Source organism: Bufo gargarizans, chromosome 8 (genome assembly GCF_014858855.1).
Source record: "Bufo gargarizans isolate SCDJY-AF-19 chromosome 8, ASM1485885v1, whole genome shotgun sequence".
NCBI lineage: Eukaryota > Metazoa > Chordata > Amphibia > Anura > Bufonidae > Bufo > Bufo gargarizans.
Window position 1 is genome coordinate 57,127,809 of NC_058087.1, and position 24,102 is coordinate 57,151,910.

Sequence of the window (24,102 nt, forward strand, 5' to 3'; positions counted from 1 at the left end):
AATAGGGGCAACTAGAGTGCTCACATGAAAAGTGCCTGCTAGAGTGCCCCACTGAGGAGTACCAGCCAATATACCTCCTATGAATAGTGAAAGATACAGTGTCCCCTAACAATAGTTGCAGCCACAGTGCCCACATAAATAGTGCCACCCAGAGTGCCCACTTGAACAGTTTTACCCAGAGTGTCCCCTATAAATTATATAATTTTATATTAATAATGACAACTACTTAGTGCACATATGAAAGGTTCTTCTATCTGGAGCTGGAGTTGCCAGCTGGAGTGCCCTCTGTAAGTAGTGACAACTATATGCTCTCTATGCATAGTGACAGCCACAGTGGCCACATACATAGTGCCATCCTGCGTGCCCACTTGAACAGTTCCACCCAGAGTGCCGCCTATAAATAATATCTGTTTACATGAATAGCGACAAGTATTGAGTGCACATATGAATAGGGTCTCCTATCTCGGGCAAATGAATACTGCCAGCTGGAGTGTCCCCTATGTATAGTGACAACTACTGTATATGCTCTCTATGAATAATGGCACCCACATAAATAGTTCCCCTTATAAGTAATATCTGTTTATATTAATAGCGACAACTATTGAGTGCAACTATACATAGTATCTCCTATTGTGGGCAAATGAATACTGCCAGCTGGAGTGCCCCCTATAAATAGTGACAACTATATGCTCTCTATGAAGAGTAACACCCATAGTGTATACATAAATAGTACCATCCAGGGGCTCACTTGGAACAGTACCGCTCAAAGTGCCCCCTATAAGTAATATCTGTTTACACGAATAGCGACCACTATTGAGTGCATATATGAATAGTGTCTCCTAACTGGTGCAAATGAATACTGCCAGCTGGAGTGCCCCCTAAAAATAATGTCAACTATGTGCTCTCTATAATAGTGACAGCTGCAGTGCTGAATTGGCTAATGGTAGTTATAGTGCTGCCATGAAACGTTCCAACCAGAGTTCCCCCATGAATACTGCCAGCCACAGTGATCTGAGAAAAAATAGAGCCATCCAGAGTACCCCCATTAAATGTTAGTGTGTTTAAGTCGAAAATGTGAGCTTGCCTTTTCTTCCCCCCATTCTCTGTTCTCCAGCAGAAAGTGAATGGGAAGCAAGCAAGCAGAGGTCAGTACAGGAGAGTATTATTAATCCAATGGGAGTGATCAGCGACTGCTCCGGCAGGACACCTGCTGATTTAGGTTTTGGGCATGGTATGTCATGAATTCCACCCCCAATGCCAGATATCGAGGAAAAGAAAGACTGAGCAATTGAATATCAAAATGTGCAATCCGTTTGTACTCAGGGAAGATAAGCCTCCTCCAAAGGTGTCTGGCAGCACCTTACTACCCTCTCCCCATACAGAAAACATGTACGTGAACTACGCTATGTAAGGTAAATGACCAGCTTAAAAACAATAATAATAAAAAAACTGCTGAATTTGAATCTGTGTTTCCTTAGTCTCATTTGAATGAATCTGAGTAAGCTGCAATACCAGAATCGGCCACTGGGCAAGAGTGATGCTACTTCTGAAAAAAATAAAATAATAATCAGATCTTTTTGTAATGTCATTCAATCCCTTTAAAACACTGCTTCTCCACTGCCGTCAAGTGTGATCCTTTTTGTCTAAATTTGGTCATGATAAAAGTAGCAGTGAGTGGTGGCCCAAGGAACAAGAGAGAAGCTGTGTAACATTTCTGCGGTATCTGATTTTCCTACAGGTCCATACCCTTGGCTGGAGCATTTAGTGGTTGCTTTGATGTCAGTGCTTCTGACTTTCTAATATTAGTATGCAGCTCCACGGCCCCATTATGCGTGTTGACAGGCTACTGCAGATAACCGGTTTTCTCCCATCACCATCCTCCGATATGTCCTTATTCTGAGGATCCATCACCTTGCAGCTCTGTTTATATGCACGCATAATCCTAATTGTTATTTATTTCAGAGGAACCCAAGCCTTAGAGTTATGGTAAATTTGCCATCCCAGTTATTTTGCCAAAATTTGTATTTTGGACCCACCAGTGGGAATGATGCCAACTTCCCATCCTCCAGTTATGCTGATCATATGCATGTCACACTTTAATTTCATTGTAAGGTTAGTTTTAAGGTCTAATAGTAGTTTGTGGATCCACCCATAAAAATAAACCCTAGTGATAGCCCCAAAAATCCAACTTGAAGCTTTTTTGTAAAAAGGGCCCATTGTAGTGTAAAAACATAGGCCAGACAGAGAATCTTTTGTTCTTTAGCAATGGCAGCTGTGTCCAGTGGTTGAGGCATAATAATGACATCGTATGGCAGCAGAATCCATGGGGAAAGTTTTCAGACCACCATTTCCTCCTATGGACAATGGCAGGACTTGGTAGTCTGAGGGCAATGTGGACATTACTTATTGTAAAACCATTCTAAAGAAAGGGTTAGATCGGTTATCTGTAGCACCAATGGCAGTACTCCTACTGGACAGCTGTCTAAGGGTTTATGTTGTCTTGCCTGTAACATCATGGACTGTTTCAATAAGGCTGCTTTCTGTCGCATGTGATAAGTATAAGGATTTAACCTAAAAAATGTCACCAGTTGACTAATGTTAGTGTGTAGCATAATAGTTTGTAATAGTAGAAAAAGTAATGGGACTAGTCAGCCATTAGAAACTATTCTCAGCTTTGCTGTGTAGACTGGGGCAGGGTCAGCAGAGTCCTTGCATTAGCATTAAAAGACAGGATAGACAGAGTCATCTCATTATGATTTAATGACAGATAACAGCTGTAGTGTACCTTTAGAGGACTTGATCAGGCAATTAGAGATAAGACAAAGCTAAGACATTGTATACTGCTCCACTGTCATGCCACGATCTTTAGGAGAGGGACCATGGTCTATTGACAAATCTCTGACTATTAACTCTCATTCATGTGATCTGCCATAAAACACCACGACCTGCTGCACCGGCCACTAAGACAATGCAGGATGGAATCAGGTGATGGTCAGCCGGCACTCCGTTCAAGAAGCGTGGTGCACGAGTCCGAGACAAGAGTCCCACCAGTATAAGCAAAAGAAGAGACCGGCACTCACTTTGTCTTCTGATAATTCAATCTCTTTATTCGTCACATATAAGGTATTCTGTGACGCGCGTTTCGGCTCTGATGCGAGCCTTTCTCAAACAGAAAGTATACAGAAATTAAACAGTGTACACGGTTTAAATAGACCGCCTAAGCGGAAATGACATCAGGTAGCCATGGTAATCAATCAAACAAAGTGAAACAAAAAACCAGAAACACGTGAGAAGCAACCCAACTGCAGCAGCATCAATCAAAATAGTAATAATTGAAGATCATGCGGAGTGGCTTTTATCCTTCTCCTCTCATACTGAAGGTGCCAAACTATTTTTTATTTCAGGACACCTATTACCAGCAGTGCTGTGGGACTGCGATGGGCTCGAATGCCGCACCGCCATACGCAAATTCATACATGTCATGGTTTGAGGATAAATATATTTACAGTAATGATCTGTTCAAAATTCATTGTATTTTCTGGCGAAGATTCGTCGATGACGTGTTTTGCGTGTGGCGGGGCGGCATTCGATCCCTTCGTGACTTTGCCGATTACCTGCACTCGGTCTGGTCTGAGCTTCAGTTTACTCTGCATTACAACGATCATGAAATTCATTTTCTGGACACCCTGGTTATTAAGGGTGAGAATGGGTCGATTGTCACTGATTTATACATCAAAAACACCGATAGAAATTCCCTTCTTCATTTCTCCAGCTATCATCCCCCTACAGTAAAAAAAGCGTTACCCCATTCCCAGTTCCAGAGGGTGCGTAGGATTGTATCCGATGTTGATGTGAAAGAAAAACGCCTTGATGAAATGTCTATGAGATTTGAGAATCGAGGTTATCCCACTGCACTGCTAGGTAATGAGAGGAGTAAGGTTTCCTCCTTGACCCCTAAACAAGAGTCAAGGGGGCTGCGTGTTCCATTTATTACTAAGTTTCACCCATGGGTTAATAAATGTGGCTACATTTTTTCTAGACATTGGAACATTTTGTCCCGAGCATACCCCTCTATTGGGGAATTTAAGAGCCCTCCTTTAATATGCTATAAACGTATTCGCGACATGGTGGTAAGGGCCGATGTGGGCAGTGCTCAAACTGAGAAGCGTCAACAGACTCTATCAACTCCTAGAAAGGGCACGTTTCCTTGCCTGGGGTGTATACATTGTTCAAGTGTAATTAAAGGGGAATATTTCACACACCCTCACACAGGCAAGCGATTCCCAGTTAGGGGTCGGTTCACATGTAACAGCAGTTTCATTATATACTTACTAAAGTGCCCTTGTGGACTTTTATACATAGGTGAAACATCTATGCGAATGAAAGATCGCTTCTCCAAACATAAGTCCACCATAAGGAAAAATAACTTGCTTTTACCGGTTCCTTACCACTTTGATCGCTGCAAACATAATATTGCGCAATTGCGCTTCCAAATAATTGAGCAGGTGGCACAACCCCGTAGAGGGGGGAATTGGATTAAGATGTTGAAAAAACGTGAATCCTACTGGATTCACACACTACAGACATTGGAACCCATGGGGTTAAACCGGGAGTATGATTTGAATAGCTTCCTGTAATTTTCCAAGCCCCGTTTTATATGTATATTATAACCTTGAATTTATTTGTCTTTTTATGTATTCTTTCAGAAAACGTAAGGAACCCCCAAGCGCATCATCTGAATTACAAGTCGCCATGATCATTTAAAGAACTCCGCATGATCTTCAATTATTACTATTTTGATTGATGCTGCTGCAGTTGGGTTGCTTCTCACGTGTTTCTGTTTTTTTGTTTTACTTTGTTTGTTTGATTGATTACCATGGCTACCTGATGTCATTTCCGCTTAGGCGGTCTATTTAAACCGTGTACACTGTTTCATTTCTGTATACTATCTGTTTGAGAAAGGCTCGCATCAGAGCCGAAACGCGCGTCACAGAATACCTTATATGTGACGAATAAAGAGATTGAATTATCAGAAGACAAAGTGAGTGCCGGTCTCTTCTTTTGCTTAATGCAGGATGGAAGTCTGGGCCTCCAAAATCATGCCGGGAAGTTTTTCATTTGCGAATAAAAAATGAATAACTAGAACATAAAAAATAAATAAATTCTACAATAAAATAATAAATTATCACTTAAATTTACTTGATATAAGAACACAGAAGAGGCAAAGAAATTGCTAGTAAAAGTGTCAGCTATATAATAAATTAACTTGAACTTGTACATCAGTCCATTAATAAGACACCAATAATATGACAAATAGCCCTAAAGCGTTTACATTGATTGATATCGGATGGCAGATCATTTCAGAAATATACTAGGGCAGTGATGGCGAACCTTTTACAGACCGAGTGTCCAAACTGCAACCCAAAACCCACATATTTATCGCAAAGTGCCAACACGGCAATTTACCCTGAATACTACAGTCCAATACACTATATCTTCCATGTACTTTATCATTTAGCTATAATAGCCTGCCTACTTTCAATGCCTGTGCCGTTCATAGTGAATGGCAGGAATAGTCTAACGCATATTGGTCCAGCATAGACTATTTCCAGGGTGCCCACAGAGAGGGCTCTGAGTGCCACCCGTGCCATAGGTTCGCCACCATTGTATTATGCCATGTAGGACACCTTCAAACAAAACCTTATATCACCTAGTGTCTGCCAGAGAGAAAAGCAAATGGATCCTCACCAGCAGATGGTGGGGTTGCACGAAACGTTCCCGTTACCATTTCTCCAAGGCTTGAGGAAGAAGTGCCACTTGGTTTACTGCAGAAATAAATTGCACAATGAATCAGAGAACTCTGCGCTGTAGACTAATAATTTACTACAGTCAACATCTATGGAAAGTGATGAACAATTACAGTAGAGAAATATTTTGCTTTACTTATTTTATGCTAATTTCATGTTACATGACGTTTTCTTCTCCAGTCAAGTCTAAGGGTCCATTCCCACAACCGCGTGCATGCTGCATCGTGGTGCAGACCCATTGACTTTAATAGGTCCGCTATCTGCAAAGTAGCACGTGTCTTATCTTTTGCAGCACGGCCGCATAAACCTGGAGGCACACTGAAGCCCTTCCAGCCACACCTCAAAAGTAAAAGACGTCCTATTCTTTGCCACATCTTGCTGATTGCAGACCCATTGAAGTCAATGGGTCTGCACCTCGATGCAGTGTGCACATGGCCGGTATCCATGTTTTTTGGATCTGCGGCCTGCAAAATGGACACCTTTATGAGAAAAACCCCCCAGACTTCTGGTTTCTATATACTAGATTGCAGGGAAATCGCAATAGCAAATCCATCCCTTGTGGACATACCCCTACGGAGGAGACTAGCACTACACTAGCGCTGTGGCCCCTTCATACTCAGGATAGTCTTGTTTTTTTTGTTGGATGATATGTACATTTTTTACATACAACTTAGGCACTATTCATATTGCATTTTTTTTCCTTTCATCAAAGGTATAAATCAGGAGCATTCTCTGGCATGTTCTGAAACGCTGCGTCATATGTCACTGTATAGATCGCCCATTGGTTCCCAATGTAAAACAACATGTACCACACAGTAAACAAAAAGGTATACTAGCTCAACATATGCCATAAGGTACGTTGGTGGGTAAAGGTACTTAAAATCCACCTGTAGAACGACACAAAAACCAAATGTAAGGGATAATTTATTGAAACTTCTACCGGCAGACAACGTGTTTCGGAGTCCAAAGGACTCCTTTTTCAAGTCTAATGGTATACTGGCGTATCAGCATCAAAGAACCTGCACGTGTGACCGTACTTTAACAGTGCTGTTTATAGGCCAGCATCTAAGGCGCTAAAGAGTGCTGGAAGGCAGCAGTTTGACCAATTAAGGTCCTATTTTGGCTTCTTCTGGATAATCACAATTTATGAAAGCCTGGACTTACCTTGTATGAAATCGTCCTCTCTTCTGTTCTTGCTGTATCCTGATATTCTCCAATCTCAGCGGACTTGGAATGAAGCCGATCTCGCAACCTTCTTTGACTAACCTCCCAATCCACCAGTCATTGTTATATTTCTGCAGTCCACAAACATTCATCTTACAATATATAAATGAACATTGCCAAAAACTCTTACATTTTTTGCAAAAATCCATCTCATGCTAGTATTTTTTTCTCTGCCAGCAGAGTTGTTGTTGTACTTCTGTATGCCTAAATTTTTCTGTAATCTTGAGCCGTACAGTCACCATATCATATGGTGGCATGTAGGAGGGTTGTATAAAGCACTCCTGTAGAGGGTTACTGTTTGGCCCTGTTGCGCTGGCCACTCCATTTAGTCAACCTGTTGGACTGTTACGGGACAATTGCTATACCTTTAAGTTCTTGCTATCTACATGCCAACATCTCCCTGCAGTTATCTGTGCTGTGTAACTTTCAGTAATGATATGCCATGTTACCTAATGTGCTGTGTGGGTCTCATGCTGTTGAGAAACACCAGCTGGGGTACTGCAAGGTAAGGTACGGCACTTGGAGAAGGTAAAACGCCCTGTGTGTCTGAACATATAGAGTAGCTGTTAAATACTAGGAAATGCTTCAGACAACCTGCGTCAACCTATCACCACTCTGGGAGCGACATATAGGATGGACAGAGACCTTTTAAATATGTGACTTGACTCACTTAATTTATTCAGGTTCTTAAGTTGTATTGAGAGGACTGAGAGAACATGGCAGAGAGATGATAAATAACAAATCTCTGCAGACTTTATGCGAGTAGCAGGCAGGAGAATGAAGAGTGAGCTGGGAAGCTGCAACTGGAAACAAAGCCAGCAATATTCTAGCTGGTAGCTAGCTAGCAGTGGAGGTGATTAGTAATTAGGTATTAGAGTTCAACACCTCAGGCCCACAGAGCAGCTAAACATTACAGAGGAATTGAGAATGAAGCTGGGAGGTAGAACGAAGCTACCTAATCTGTGCATCCTGGGAATAGCGAAGACCTATATAATAGGCAAGTGACCAAAACCAGCAAGCCCATAAACAACTCTGCATAAGAGTCTGTGTGTAGTGTATAGAACTATGCAGATTGGTTGGACCAGCGCCCAACCTAGAGTTGGGGGCTGCAATACTATTCAGGGTCAAAAAGATTCTGTATTTTAGGTCTGACCTACTTACAGTCACAAAATTGATTTTATGAGATTCCAGAGTATCTTTACTAGAATATTGGAATTTCATTGGTTGGGGAATTAATACAATTTTATCTATATATCTGGCATTATGTAACTGAGGCATTTGTGAAGGAGTTCAGGTATTGGTATGTATTTCCAGAAATATTTCATTCGCAGTTTTAAGGCTCTGCAGTAGATCAGGAGGAAGTAATAATATATTGTTGGCAAAGGCTTTTGTGCTGAAGAGGTTAATCAAATCCTTCCTCCGGAGATCTGGCAGCTGGTCAGTTTTCCTTTTAGCCTTAACAAGCTGCGGTCTGACCGCTGATGTTATATTAGTTGGTGACAGGTGGTAAGAGAAATCCATCCCAGATTTACCTCTTTAATGTGTAAAAAATCCTTGGCATCGAAAGAAATAGCAGTGCCCGGTACAGGGACATCTTCATCCAGAGCCCCGCAGTAACTCACATTCGTCCTCACAGCAAATGCCACTGGCTTGGTCTAAAGACACAAAGACCCATCATGAATATGCATATAAATCTTACAATCCTATTAAAAACAGTCAGTATTGACGGCATATGCTGCCAGGTTACTAGAATCAAACCCGCTTTCATGGAATTGCAGATGTAGCAGAGCTGAGTTTGGCACTGAACTGGTTCTTTTGTGCTCTGTGACAGAAGGCTGTACATACCATACAGGTAAACCATGCTTTTGCTAGGAGCCCAAAGGAGAAGGGGTTCCCCCAACTTTGATTTCCTAATGGGCAATGGAAACTGAATCAAGGTCATCCTCATTATGGGCAGTGTAGCAGGAGTCAACATCTGGTGATTTGCATTCTTCAAAGTAAACTTTACATGAAGAAATCAGTAATCTTAGTAACAGTTCCTCGAGCATGCAATAGAGCAGAGCACTGCATGGAAGAAGCTGTTGACTGGTTCCAATAGAAACCTCTGAACTGTGAATGCAGCTCTGCAGTATAATACAGGTTCAGGATCCACACATGATATGCAATGCAACATATTTACAAAGTTACTCAACTTTCTAAGTACATTAATTCTATATATAAACTGTTAAAGGGTTTCATAGGTGATAATATGCTTAAACAGTGTGTGAAGTGTTCTTGCCTCCACCAGTAGTCTACAACTGGAGTGGGCGGAGTAACTGGGTGGAGTGGCTTGAGTAACTGTTGTGTGGTTTGAGTAGGTGGAGTAACTGTGGAAAGGTTGGAGTGGGCAGAGTAACTTTATGGAGTGGGCAGAGTAACTGTGTAGAGTGTTTGGAGTGAGTAAAGATAGTAAACATTACACTAACCAATTGATTGATCAAATTTAAAAAGTGCACATGGCAAGCTTGATAGACTGAGAAATGAATTTCAACTTTTATTTATTTATATAGTACATTTAATTGCAATGTTGTTGACCAAAGTGCTTTACAGTTACATTAAAACATACATTTATGAAAACACTAGCAGCCAATTTGTGTAGGTGGGCTTGAAAATGAGGGAGTGGTGGCAGTTTAGAAATCATGTCCTGATTTTTCAGCTCACACTCTAGCTTTCGTCACTCTGCTGGCTGATCACACACCTGGGTTCCTATGGCAACTCACTCTACAGCAAGGGCAGAGAAGAGCGGTTAAAAACAAACTGCTCCAACTTGCTCACTTCACTGGCGGTTGCCATCTTCAAACGGTTGTAGTTTAAATTAAATTTTAATTATAAATCCTACAGCAAAGAGCTTTATATTGTGAGAATCACAAGACCTAGACCTACATTTTGATGCATAGTATGTCTCTGAAATATTACAAATGAAGGCACATTTACAGTTTAGAAATTGCCCTTCAAATTTGAGGTGGCTAGAGTGGAGTTTCAATGAATGTCAATGGGCGGCATGAGTTGCAAACAAATGGTCATATTGTGAAAACTATCAGCACTATGGCTTAGCCGTGGACATTGTTAGTGGCAGCAGGGATAGCTGAACGTTTTGATATAAGATTTGTGTGGGTGGGCTTGTAAATGAGGGAGTGGTGGCAGTTTAGAAATCAAGTCCTGATTTTTCAGCTCACACTCTAGCTTTTGTCAGCTCTCACTCTAGTTTTGAACATTCCGCCATTCATTTCTATGGGACCAATTTCGCCACAAAAACGCCAATATTTTGTGAACCATTTGGCGAAACGTTCCACAAAGTAATAGCACACCAATTGGGAACAATCCGCACGTTTCAGTATATTACTGTCTATGTAGTGTAAAAACTGTGGGAGGAGTTAGGGTGGTAAATTTGGCTATAATAATAAAAATATATATGTGAGATAACAGTAAGTGGTCTTGCCATGCAAGAACACTTAATTAAAAGAGAAACACATTGTAACCCCATACCCATATTTTTTTGTGCAAATAGAGACCTGGCACCTTGTAAAAATGCTATCCAGAAAATTATAGTCAGGGACACCTTCATGCAAGTTTTGTAAGAAATGCATGAACACTAGAGAACTGTCAGTAACAGACTGTGATAAGGAAGTGGTGTGATAACATGAAGAAAAGTTCCTGTATTCCAAATGAGGGACAATAGAGGCTGTACAGGGGGAGAGATGCCACTAGCAGGCTTTGATTGGTAAGTGGAGCGATAACATGAAGAAACATTGCTGTCAAACGTTGGGTCAATGGAGGATGTACAGGGGGAGAGATGTCAGTAACATGCTTTGATTGGTAAGAGGGGCAATAACATGAAGAAAAGTTCCTGTATTTCCCTCAGGGGCCACTGGTGGATATACAGGGAGACATTTGACAGTAACAGACTAGTAAGAGTGGTGATAACAAAGAAATATTCCTGTATACACCATCGGGGGTCAATAGAGGCTGCACAGGAGAGGAGATGCCAGTAACAGGCTTTAATTGGTAAGGCTGAGTTCACACTTCAGTTACTTGATCAGTTATTTCGATCAGTTACTGTGAGACAAAAACAGGTGTGGGTCAAAAACACAATAGGTGGAATTCTTTAAATTACACTTGATCTCTGTGTACGCTTCACTCCTGGTTTTGGCTCACAATAACTGATCAAATAACTGAAGTGTCAACTTGGCCTAAGACGGGCGATAACATGAAAAAAGTTCCTGTATCTCCCTTTAGGGGCCACTGGTGGGTATACAGGGAGACAGATGACAAGAACAGGATTTGACTAGTAAGAGGGGTGATAACAAATAAATATTCCTGTATGCTCCGTCGGGGGTCAATGGAAGATGTACGGGGGAGAGATGTCAGTGACAGACTTTGAATTGATAAAAGGGGTGATGACATGAATACATTTTCCTGTATACCTCATCGGAGTCAATGGAGGCTGTACAGGGGGAAAGATGTCAGTAGCAGTCTGTATTCTTTTTTTCTGATGTTAGTTGCAACTTCCCCCTTACTTATACACACACAGAACCAGGAGGTACAACCTTAGATGCAGCTTCCAACTTCAAACAAGTGCTACACCCCAAATAGGGCACCTAGAATATTTATATTGTAAGATATTGAAAGTTAAGATCCTAGACTTTTAATATGGTACCAATTATCTAAGCTACTGCCAGGTCCTAATGTATTACATATGTCCTTGGCACTGAAACAGAACTATAAAAAGTGACAAAAGCGGCAGAGATAGAATAATTAAAACAAAAACATTTACTAGGTAATCAATACAGTGACGTTCCATTCATGTACCTTCAAGACTGGATCACTCTTAAAAGGATTGTCCACTTTGCACAATCCCTTTTTGTTAAAAGGGCACCTGGACATTAAGCTGATTACATGGGGCAGCACGGTGGCTTAGTGGATAGCACTCCCAATCTAACCAACGACAGCATCTGCATGGAGTTTGTATGTCCTCCCTTGTTTGCATGGGTTTGCTCCCACAAAGACATACCTTAGGGCAGCGAGAGATAATAAAAGTAAAGTGCTTTTGAATATGTCAGCGCTATATAAGCGAGTAAAATCAATAAATAAAAATGGTCTTCCCACTGCTGGGACCCCCAGCAACCATCGGTGGTATTAGGAGGGATGGATGCAGCAAGTCTCTCTGGAGCGCACCCCCAGCAGAAACTGTCTAGTGTAGTTGCTGCCCCTATTGCAAATAGATGAGACTCCCCTCTCTAATAAGAGGCAGGTATTATTATATAATGTAGTTTATATTAATAACATTTTATAATTATTACATTCGAGGATGCCCCCATTGCAGGTACTGGGGACTGAAGGGAGGACCGCTTAGGATGACTAGTGTGAACTCCTTCCTGGATCAAGAAGCGGGATTGTGTTGGTGTCAGTCAGTACTGGGAAATGTAGACTGTTTATATTATAGGGTCCGTTTTTCTCAACAATTATTAAATGACTTGGTTTATATGATGGCTATGGCATAATTACTGTCCACATGACGTTATTATTTGTAGCTATGTATTTGACATAATGGATGGCGGCTGCAGTATCTTTTCTATCACTTTTCACCTCCTGCTATGTCTTACTTTGGCTCTCTCAAGTTGTACTGCAGCTTGCTGTTCTCTCTCTTGGCGTATTGCTTCTCTGTCTTCTTCCAGAGAGGCATCAGAATCGGATGGTCTGCTAGTGTAAGAATCTGCTGATCCCTAGGAGACAGAGAACAGGAATTAGGTCACATGCAATGCACAGAGGAATATATGGGGTATATTGCAGCAAAAAAAACAAAAACAAAAAACACCTGGATTAGCTGCTGTCTCCTATGGAGTTTTCCAATCAAGTCCCCCCTCAATTACCCAAAATGTTCTTAACATCCCTTCGAAGATCCATTATTGTCAGGTGTCAGAGGCCTCCTATGACATGGATCCACTCAGGGACGCACCTAGCATTTCTGCTGCCTGAGGTGAAAACTAAAACAGCGCCCCCTCCCCAATGCCAATTTCTTAACCTAACTTCTTCCCTTCAGCCCACAGCCCTTCGGCCCCTACCTGGTGCTGCCTGAGGCGATCGCCTCACCTGGCCTCATTGGTGATGCACCCCTGGATCCACAACATTATGATGATTTATAATGCTGTGTGTTCCTGCCTGATCTCAACTCCTATGACTTGCTCTCACATAATGCCGTCAGTACAAATCATTAGTGTTATGATTGGGCAGAGACACACAGCATTATAAATCATCATAATGCCATGGATCCATGTCATAGGAGCAGCATTCAGGATGGGCAATACCTCAGACATATTTCTTGCACTGAATACACGCCCAATGCCTAAGACTACACCCATGCTTTTTGTAGTGCTACAAGATTGGTTTTAAAGGGCATCTGTCAGAAGTTTTGTACCTATGAAACTGGCCGACCTGTTACATGTGCGCTTAGCAGCTGAAAGCATCTGTGTTGGTCCCATGTTCATATGTGTCCACATGGCTGAGAAAAATGAAGCTTTAATATATGCAAATTAGTCTCTAAGAGCAACAGGGGCGTTGCTGTTACACCTAGAGGCTCTGCTCTCTGTGCAACTGCCGTGTCATCTGTACTTCAATTGAATTAAAGTGAAGAGGGCGCGGCAGTTGCAGAGAGAGCAGAGCCTCTAAGTGTACTGGCAACGCCCCCGTTTCTCCTAGAGGATTATTTGCATATATTAAAACTTCACTTTTCTCAGCAATTCGAGCACATATAAACATGGGACCAACACAGATGCCTTTGGCTGCCAAGAGCACATGTAACAGGTCAGCCAGTGTCATAGGTACAAATCTGCCGGCAGATGCACTTTAACTATTAAGTGACATGCAATTTAATGTCTTCCCTTGGACAGCAGCTATAGCTAAATAGTTGGAATAAAGTCTATGTGCATCCGCCGCCTGAGGCTAGGGCTACAAGTAGACTTTTTGTAACACTTTTCATTGATTTTCATTGCACAACTGCCTGCAGTGCACAAGATTGCATACAGGTCAGTTTACTGCTTTGGACTGCAGCCAACATATTCCACAGCGCTTTACAGTTCAGGAGTTCAAACAGTCATAAATGACATAGCAACAGACATTTCAATAATTACAACAAAAGGAATGAGGTTCCTGCTCGCAACAGTTTACAATCTATGAGGATCAATGAAAAGTGCTACAAAAACTCTAGGTTTAGCCCCAACCTTATGGCTCATGCACATAAACGTGTGCCGGCCGTGCCCGTATTGCAACCTGCAAACAGCGGGTCCACAATAGGGAAGATACGGAGCAGTATGAAGCAGAAGGCCACAAAAGCACTATGGAGCACTTCCTTGTCATTTCGGTCCGTGTCTCTGCACCGCAAAAAGAATAGAACTGACCCTTGAGGTACTTAACTAGTAACAGTGACCCAATCTGAGTATGTACCTGTCACGGTCTCTCCTGTGACAGAGGTCAGAAGATCTAAGAGACTGGCTGCTTGTGATGTGATCTGACAGCCTCTTTGGTTTCACTTGTTTCTGTGTTGTTGCTGGTTATGACCACACCTCTCGTCTCAGGTGTAGCTTAAGTGGTCATTCCAACTCCTATTTAGTCTGGTCTCACCCATCATGCTATGCGGTTGATAGCTCCTTTCTGGTTGTGGAAGTGCTGGTGTTTGGTTCTCCACTCAGTTCCTGCTCTTCCGTGTACTTTGGAGTTAAGTGTCTTTTTCCTATTTTTTCCTATTTTTAGGGAAAACAATACCCACACAACCAAAACTGACTTTCCGCAGGACCAGAACCCTAAAAAATCTGTTAGCCCCATCCTGTCCAAAGATCCAAAACCCCATCATGTCAACAAATCACAACATACAGACAGAACCAAGGGGTTTGTTTACATGTGGTGTCCGGAAGTGCAAATGCTGCCACATGATATATACATAAACAGATGAAAAAATTGCTCTTCCACAACCCATAGGAACACTTCACCCCAAAACAATCCATGAACTGCGGCAGCAGAAACATAATATATCTGCTCCAATGCCCCTGCACCAACTATTACACTTCTCTCTAGAACATGAAGGCAACCCCACCGGCATTAGAGTAACCCCCCTTGAACAAGTAACATCGTCGTCCCAGCATCTCTGTCAAAAAGAGATGTTCTGGATTTATCGCCTTAACACCCTCACCCCCTTCGGCCTCAACGAAATGCTCGAACATACCAATTATTAATCGTCACCTTGGTCTATTGACATAACATTGGACCTTCACCACCGGCCCCCAACCAACAATCAACAACACGTCAGTCCCTCCCCCCTCCCATCCCCCTCCTCTCCACCCCTACCCCTCCGCCACCCATCTTTTAGCCACCTCACACACAGACCCACCTCCAATCACAACACTCAACAACACATGTGCACCCACACACCACTAGGGATCCCTCTACACTCAGTCACAATCAATACAAAAATATTTTTTTATATATATTTTTTACATTCTTAATACACACCTCTAATACACAATTTTAATACTCCTTTTTATTACACATTTTTATATACATATACACACACAACTCCCCCTTTAGGTATTTAATGATTTACAACCTTACATTGTCATTTTCTGTACAACATCATATGTACAACCTTACACAAACCCATCCTCTCTCGACACCACCCCCTGTCACATCTGATAATTTTCCCCCGAAAACACAGTAAACTCCCCATATTATTTGGTTGAATATAGAATATTGATTCCCCTTCAATAAAGAATAAACAACCAACCTATCTGACCCTTTTGCTCCTTTTGCTCTTTTAATCTTCCCCACCATCTATCATTCATCCATACCTCCACCGCACATAACTCCACCCCCACAGATGACATCACCACACCCTTGACCAATGACAACACACACAGCATCCATGCACAATCCCCCAACAAATATCCAAACAAAAACACCACTTTCCCGTACGAGCCAACACCAGATCCTACAAGACCCCACCAGCTGACATAGTCATTCACAAACAGATCAAGCACCTCTCCGCCCTATCCGGACGGCTACGGCGCCAATTCAGTTTTTTGCGTTCCAACCTGGAACGCAGCGTCCGCCAGCGCTACTTCCGGTCATGCACAGTAGGCCCAAAATGCGCACCGGACGCTCCAATACAAACCCACATCGCGACCGCCCACCCTGAGCCCTGACGTCACCACAGATGACGGCACTCAGTTTGCAAACACGCCCCCTTACCTTTGGCGCTCTTTTTAACCACCCCCTTTTCTTTTTGGCGCATTTTTCAGCCAATTAGACCAACAACCAGGCCATAAATAGCCCCACCATTCACATGACAAGTAATACTACTCCTGATGAAGGGACATCGTCCCGAAATGCGCTGAGCCAGCTTTTTTACACTAATAAAAGAAATTTGAACAGAAGCTTCCTGACTGTGGCTGCCTTCATCTTTCACCATCTAGAGGCGAACCTGGCTGGGGGGGTATTGATTTACTGGTGTATTATGCTTATCCGAGTAAACCCCCCCCCCCCCCGTGAAGCGAGTAATATCTTATTGTGCAGACTTACACTGAAGTGTATTCATCTGTGCATCCATTCGCCACTTAGGTGGCAATTTTTAGCGCTACACCAATTTTGAGTGATTTTAAGTAATATACATTTATATATATATACACACACACTCACCTAAAGAATTATTAGGAACACCATACTAATAATGGACCCCCTTTTGCCTTTAGAACTGCCTTAATTCTACATGACATTGATTCAACAAGGTGCTGATAGCATTCTTTAGAAATGTTGGCCCATATTGATAGGATAGCATCTTGCAGTTGATGGAGATTTGAGGGATGCACATCCAGGGCACGAAGCTCCCGTTCCACCACATCCCAAAGATGCTCTATTGGGTTGAGATCTGGTGACTGTGGGGGCCCTTTTAGTACAGTGAACTCATTGTCATGTTCAAGAAACCAATTTGAAATGATTCGAGCTTTGTGACATGGTGCATTATCCTGCTGGAAGTAGCCATCAGAGGATGGGTACATGGTGGTCATGAAGGGATGGACATGGTCAGAAACAATGCTCAGGTAGCCCGTGGCATTTAAACGATGGCCAATTGGCACTAAGGGGCCTAAAGTGTGCCGAGAAAACATCCCCCACACCATTACACCACCACCACCAGCCTGCACAGTGGTAACAAGGCATGATGGATACATGTTCTCACTCTGTTTACGCTAAATTCGGACTCTACCATTTGAATGTCTCAACAGAAATCGAGACTCATCAGACCAGGCAACATTTTTCCAGTCTTCAACAGTCCAATTTTGGTGAGCTCATGCAAATAATCCTATTTGTAGTGGAGATGAGTGGTACCCGGTGGGGTCTTCTGCTGTTGTAGCCCATCCGCCTCAAGGTTGTGCGTGTTGTGGCTTCACAAATGCTTTGCTGCATACCTCGGTTGTAACGAGTGGTTATTTCAGTCAACGTTGCTCTTCTATCAGCTTGAATCAGTCGGCCCATTCTCCTCTGACCTCTAGCATCCACAAGGCATTTTCGCCCACAGGACTGCCGCATACTGGATATTTTTCCCTTTTCACACCATTCTCTGTAAACCCTACAAATGGTTGTGCGTGAAAATCCCAGTAACTGAGCAGATTGTGAAATACTCAGACCGGCCCGTCTGGCACCAACAACCATGCCACGCTAAAAATTGCTTAAATCACCTTTCTCTCTCATTCTGACATTCAGTTTGGAGTTTAGGAGATTGTCTTGACCAGGACCACAACCCTACATGCATTGAAGCAACTGCCATGTGATTGGTTGACTAGATAATCGCATTAATGAGAAATAGAACAGGTGTTCCTAATTCTTTAGGTTAGTGTATATTGACCTATCGTCAGGATAGGCTATCAATATCTGTCGGTCCCCTGCCGATGAGCTGTTTGAGGTGGCGCTCCATTCCTGGTCCTGTGGAGCTCCATTGTACTGAAGTAGTACTTGTCATTACACTGCACTTCTGAGACGTGGCGCAGTGTAACAAACAGGAAGCTCCGCCTCCTCTTCAAACAGCTGATCGGCGATAATTTTATTTTCAATGCTTTTGATGTTTATTTTCTTTCCTTCCATCCTGTTCTTCACCCATTGATTTTAATCCACACCACTGTTTTTTATTGCCCTATATTTTCCACAATATATCCTACTATCACTTGTTACCATTTTGTGGCTGTATTTTTATTTTTGAGGACTTTGTCCCAGTTAGTTAGGCCTATAGCCTCTCTTATTTGGCTAAATTTTGCTTTTATGAAGTTTGGTATTTTTGTTCCTACCTGAAAAAACACTCTTTTGAATGACAATTGGAAGGTTATTACTTTATGGTCACTATTTCCCAGGTGTCCCCCAACCTGCACGTCTGTTGTTCTGTCAGGCCTATTGGTTAATACTAAGTCCAGTATGGCCGTCCCTCTAGTCAAATCATGAACCAGTTGGGAAAGGTAATTGTCTTTGGTTATTGCCAAGAACCTGTTTCCTTTATGAGATATACAGGTTTCAGTTTCCCAGTCTATATCTCTGTAGTTGAAGTCCCCCATAATAACCACCTCATTATGATTTGCCGCCTCGTCTATCTCGTTTAGTAGCAGATTTTCTGTGGACTCTGGTATATTAGGTGGTTTATAATAAACTCCTATTAGTATTTTATTACATGCTCAGTTTTTTTGCTGTGCTGACAGATCACAGATGCTCCCAAGTTGAATGGGTCTGCATCTGTCAGCGCAGGCCACATGCACAACAATGCATGAGCCCTTATGGCGGCACGCAGAGCCTTCTGCGGATTCAGTACGGTATGTCAGAGATATATATTGATTCTATGGGAGCATAACTCTTTAACATGGTATGGGATGGAGAAAGCTGCAAATTAGCTTCTCCCCACATGAAATCGGAGTCGTATGGAGCTTCATCAGGCACCGTGCATTTCCGTGGCAGCCCTATTGTGGCTCCGTACAGAAGACCTCGATGTATCAGTGGTGAGAAAGCAGCAGAATGCTGGATGTTTTAAGAACTTCCATAGAGCGGTTGTGTGTTGCTGTAATTTCAGAGACTCTAGCGGGTGCTTGTGCTGCATTATTCAATCACTATAGTTACAGGCAGAAGATTGCAGTGAAGCTGCTGTATGTGTGTCATCTCAAGTCTCCCCGGGACTTCCAGAACTGGCTTGCATTTCCCAGAATTAAAGGGGACTCGTCAGCAGGTCCATGGCTTTATTTGACTTGATTTGCTTTGTGAGTAGGTCTTGATGCAAATAAATAGGGGTTCCTGTGAAGCCCCATTCTCCTGGGACACAAAAACCAGAAACACATTGGTCTTTCCACTGCAGAAAACAATGGGCTTGGGTAATAGGCACTAGCGCAGTGCCCTGGGCGGGTCTGCCAGTCTCTGGTTGGGCATCTGTTACAGTATGCATGATCCTAGGCAGCAGCAGCAAATCTCAGACCACAAAACATTGTGTGACTGGCGCAATTATTTTAGATTTGCAGTATAATTCTGCCACAAGCCCAAGAGGAGCGGAGCAGAGGATGGGAGTGGTAGTGGCTCTGGCTGCAAGGATTATTCACAGTGACAATCCATACACTGATGCTCCCTAGTGCCAGGGCAGTGATAGGAAGGTGCACCCTTTCTTCCCCGGGACACATCTTGATAGGGGGGCTCCTGCCTAATGGTAGTTGGGGTCTCCTTGGTGTTAACGTTTATGGGTGCAAGGTAGGAGATGCAGGCGCAGCGGCCGGCGTATTATGCTGGAGTCAGTAATCAGGGCAGTTGCAGAAAATAAATCTCTCTCTTTACTAAAGTGTAGATTCCAAAGGTAGCAAAAAACAGCTCCAAACAATTGACAGTGCAGATCTTCCCAGATAGCAATGTATAATTATAGGCCAGGATGGGGGTTGTAGTACTCCTTTCCTCTCTGTCATCCCAAAGTCTCTCTCTGCAAAATCTAAGGCTGGCAATATTACTCTTGCAATGGCGTCTGTAGTTCCCAGGCTGAGGGGTACAGGGTTAAGACATGGTTGGCCAGGATCGGGTCTACATGTGAAGGGTAGTAAAGTAATTTAGTAATGTACTTCTCACTGCAGTAAAGTTTCTATCAGCCTTAAAGGAAACCGATCACCATGAAAATGCAAAACAATCTGCAGGCAGCGAGTTATAGAGCAGGAGGAGCTGAGCAGATTGATGTATAGTTTTGTGAGAAAAGGTTTGTTATAAGTTAGATTTTATTTATTTAAATTCCTGTTCATTGTGAGCTTTGAAGTCAAGGAGGTGGTCCTATCAGTAAAAGGACCGCCTCCTTGACTTCAAAGCTCAGAATGAGTAGGAGTTTAAATGAATGAAATCCAAGTTATAATGAATCTTTTCCCATAAAACTATCTATCACTCCGCTCAGCTCCTCCTGCTCTATAACATGCTGCCTGCAGCTCAGACACCAGGTTCAACGTGACAGGTTCCCTTTAAACAGCAAATACCTTACTGACTGACTCCACTGCTCGGCCATTAAGACTCTGGACCTTCTTAGTTCTTTCCTTTCTCTGCCTATTTCTGAAGCACCTTTGAATAGCAATGACTTTCTTGTTCAAAAGTGATGATTCACTGGAAACCAGACCTAGATTTCTGGGAAGTGAGCACAAGTAGCCTCTGTCACTTCCGCAGCTAGATTACTCAGCTGAGGGGCGGTCCTAAGACCCCACCTAAATTCCTGCAGGGACTTAGTCAGGATCATTAACCCTAACTGATCCATACAGCAGTATACTGGTATATTACAAGGTATTAGCATATTAAATAACACTGCACATAACAAGAACAGTTTGCAAGTACCCTATTCTGATGTACTGTAGCTGTGAAATAATAAATAAATAAAAATACTAAATACTAAAATACTAAAATACCCAAATCACAAACAGGTCACATGCAAATCAGTGGCACTGTACTTGCATTGGTGCCAATGCTGGAAATGTCTGTGACCTGTGAACAGAGATCCAACAGTGTTTTGCAACTATCTTGTCTCGTGGCATAAGACCACAGGTCGCAATGTGATCCCTTTAAAAACCATTAGATGCAATGCTGTAATGAGATATTCATAAGGCGTGTCAGGTGCCATTGCGCAGTGTGAACCTGTCAGAAGTGCCAATAACCCCCATAGAATGGAAAGCACTCAATATATAAAAATCTATAGTTTATTTAAATATCACGTATAAATGCCAAAGACATCACATCAAATAGAGGCCAGATGGAATAAAGCCCCCATGGTGTTGCTGCAGAATCAAAGCATATACAGGGTAAACAAACTAGACCTATGATCGTTAACCTCTGGCACTCCAGCTATGGTAAAAGTACAACTCCCAAGATGTACACTTGCTTAGCTGTTCTCAGAACTCCATAGGATTGAATGGAGCATGCTGGGAGTCGTAGTTTTACCACAGCTGGAGTGCCGGAGGTTAGCTATCACTGAACTAGACCAATATATATATATCAATATGTATTTTGAATAAATATCCCATAAATGTCTGTGTTAATTGGAGTGATAAACCATCAGTTATTATACAGCTCCAGCAACTGCAACTATTATATATATGTTTCTAAAGTACCTATTTGTATGAGTGTAATAATTAAAAGGTACAATACTGCGACTAAATGGACAATGGTCACCAAAAAAATGTTTTAATGACCACCACCCCAAATAGAGTCCAACACTCACACAATACAGGCAAATTAGGGATCAATAGGCCTAATCCACATAGCCAATTCAAAAAAACATTAGAATGACATATGAGCTAGGCGAAATGGATAGCCATCCTTAAAGGGGGTTATCCCATGACTAATGTGAAAAATGAAAATCAGACATCATATAGTACATGGCAATCTCTTTCTAACCAAGCTAGAACCAGCCCTGTACCTCACATGGATCCAGAGATCTCCCCATTCTTTGCTCTGCTACATTTATATCAAACTGGCAGGACAAAGAAATAAGGAATAAAACAAACAGCAGGTGGCGCAATACAGATAGATTTTATTGAATAACTCAGTAGCTGTGCTAAATGAAATTTTTAATTACATGCAATTACAAAAGTATTCAGATCCAAATAAATATATACAGTTCAGCTGCAAGATCAAATATAGAGCAAGAAGAAAAAGGCATAATAAATATATTCAAATACCCATAATGGCAATGGTCAGGTCTACCATGCCGTGTATAAGAAAAACCCTCGACGCTCGCTTCGCCACTAAAATGGCTTCGTCAGGAGGGAGTAGATGTAAAACAAATGGGGTAATTTGTAGGCCTAAAAATGCACAGCATCTGGAACTCTTTAGGGCGCATACCTGCCATAATGCAGTAAGACCCATCGTCACGGTGCTCCAGCCCGCCCCCAACTGACGTGCCTTGCGTCCAACAAGGTCACGTGAGAATGCGCAGAACGCTGTAGCCATAGGAACAAGCCAAATGCAACACAGCGCGATGGGACCCTGCAGCGCATATACAGGTTGCGCACAAGCCCTAATGCTGTGCACATGCTGACATAGAATAGCCCCTGAAAAATAATAGGATAAATATGTAATATAAAACATGGACAATAGAGGGAAAAATAATAAAATATGAAAATATAAAGGTGTAAACAGTGACCATCGCCACGTATGTACATAAAGTGACTAGTGCATATTACGTGAAATTTGATAATGAAAAAAAACTAATCGTGCAAATGTGAATATAATACAAATAAATAAAAATATATATAAATAATTAATTGTATATGTATTGCATGTATACCACACTAAACTCAGAGTGGGATTCTGATATATGATAATAATTAGAAACACTGAACTAAATAGTGCAATAGTGATAGCTAAAACCCCACAATATTACAAGTAGCTACAATAATGTAACCACAGGGCTAAAAGTGCGAAAATGACCACAGTAGAGAGATACAATTAATTATTAATCCAAACAAAAACTGTCCATGATGTCAGACTCCATATAGTACCATTGTGTAGCCACAGCCTAAACAATCACGTTTGTCAACCCCCTTGTTTTCCAGTAGATCACTCACATTACATTGTTGCACTGCACGGTGTTGGCGTCTTTGTTAACATAATTACATGATGTCATGAGTGATATTAGGCACATTGCCCAGTAGTGTGGCCAAGCCTCCAAACAACAAGACAACACTTAAAGGCCTTGTGGCAAGATATCAGATTATGCTTGGACCATGAAATCGAGGGTGTCACAGACGTTCCCGTGACAGGTGCCAGGAGATCAGTGGTTTCATCTGTTTCCTTGTGGATCAATTTATGTCTGTGTTGTTTCTGGCAATGGCAACACCCCTTACCTCAGGAGTTGCTTATGTGGTCATTTAACCTTCCCTATTCATTGTTACTTCTCCCTCCATGCTGTGCGATTTACAGCTTCAGTCTTGTGGATTGCTGGTGTTTGGATCTTGGCAGAGTTCCTGTACTTTTGAAGTTAAGTGTCTTCTTCCCCTTATTGTTGGGGTTTTCTTGTGTTGTTTTTTTCCCTGCCATTTGTGTTTAGGCCTGAGGGAGACTCCTGTTCGTCCTACTGTTTAGAGGAACAGGTTGTCTCTTGTGCTGACATTAGTACCAGGGTCCTACAGGGTGCGTTAGGACCTTAGGTTCCTGTGTATGAACTCACCCACCTTTGGGGTCAGTTCATACTTGCTCCTTTCCCTGCTCCTTTCCCTAGTTTACAGGCCTTTTCCCCTCACTCCTTTTCCTCCTACATTCGATGTGGGAGGGAGCGTGACAGAGGGTTTGTGCGCCTGTGTGAATGGATGAACAGATCGTGCATAGGACTCTATAGGACTGCTGGAGGTAGCTTATATGGGATAGGCTGATATCTTGGAAAACTCTAATAATTATCTATATAATAAAGATCATGCTGAAGGTGTAGTATATGTCTACAAAAGATGTTAATGGACAGTCCTAATTTTAAAACAGACAAGGGCTCATGCACATGACTGTATGTATTTTGTGG

At 42.3% G+C, this 24,102-nt stretch overlaps 1 protein-coding gene across 1 annotated transcript in view; it reads right to left on the bottom strand.

Annotated features, from left to right (window-relative positions):
- CACNB4 (calcium voltage-gated channel auxiliary subunit beta 4) overlaps window positions 1-24,102 on the bottom strand; it is a 96,124-nt gene that overhangs the window by 31,791 nt on the left and 40,231 nt on the right. The window contains exons 2-5 of the mRNA XM_044303505.1: window positions 12,674-12,793; window positions 8,564-8,686; window positions 6,972-7,102; window positions 5,749-5,825 (exon numbers count right to left, since the gene is read on the bottom strand). Coding sequence (XP_044159440.1) covers window positions 5,749-5,825; window positions 6,972-7,102; window positions 8,564-8,686; window positions 12,674-12,793 — 451 coding nt within the window. The remainder of the gene's footprint in view (window positions 1-5,748; window positions 5,826-6,971; window positions 7,103-8,563; window positions 8,687-12,673; window positions 12,794-24,102) is intronic.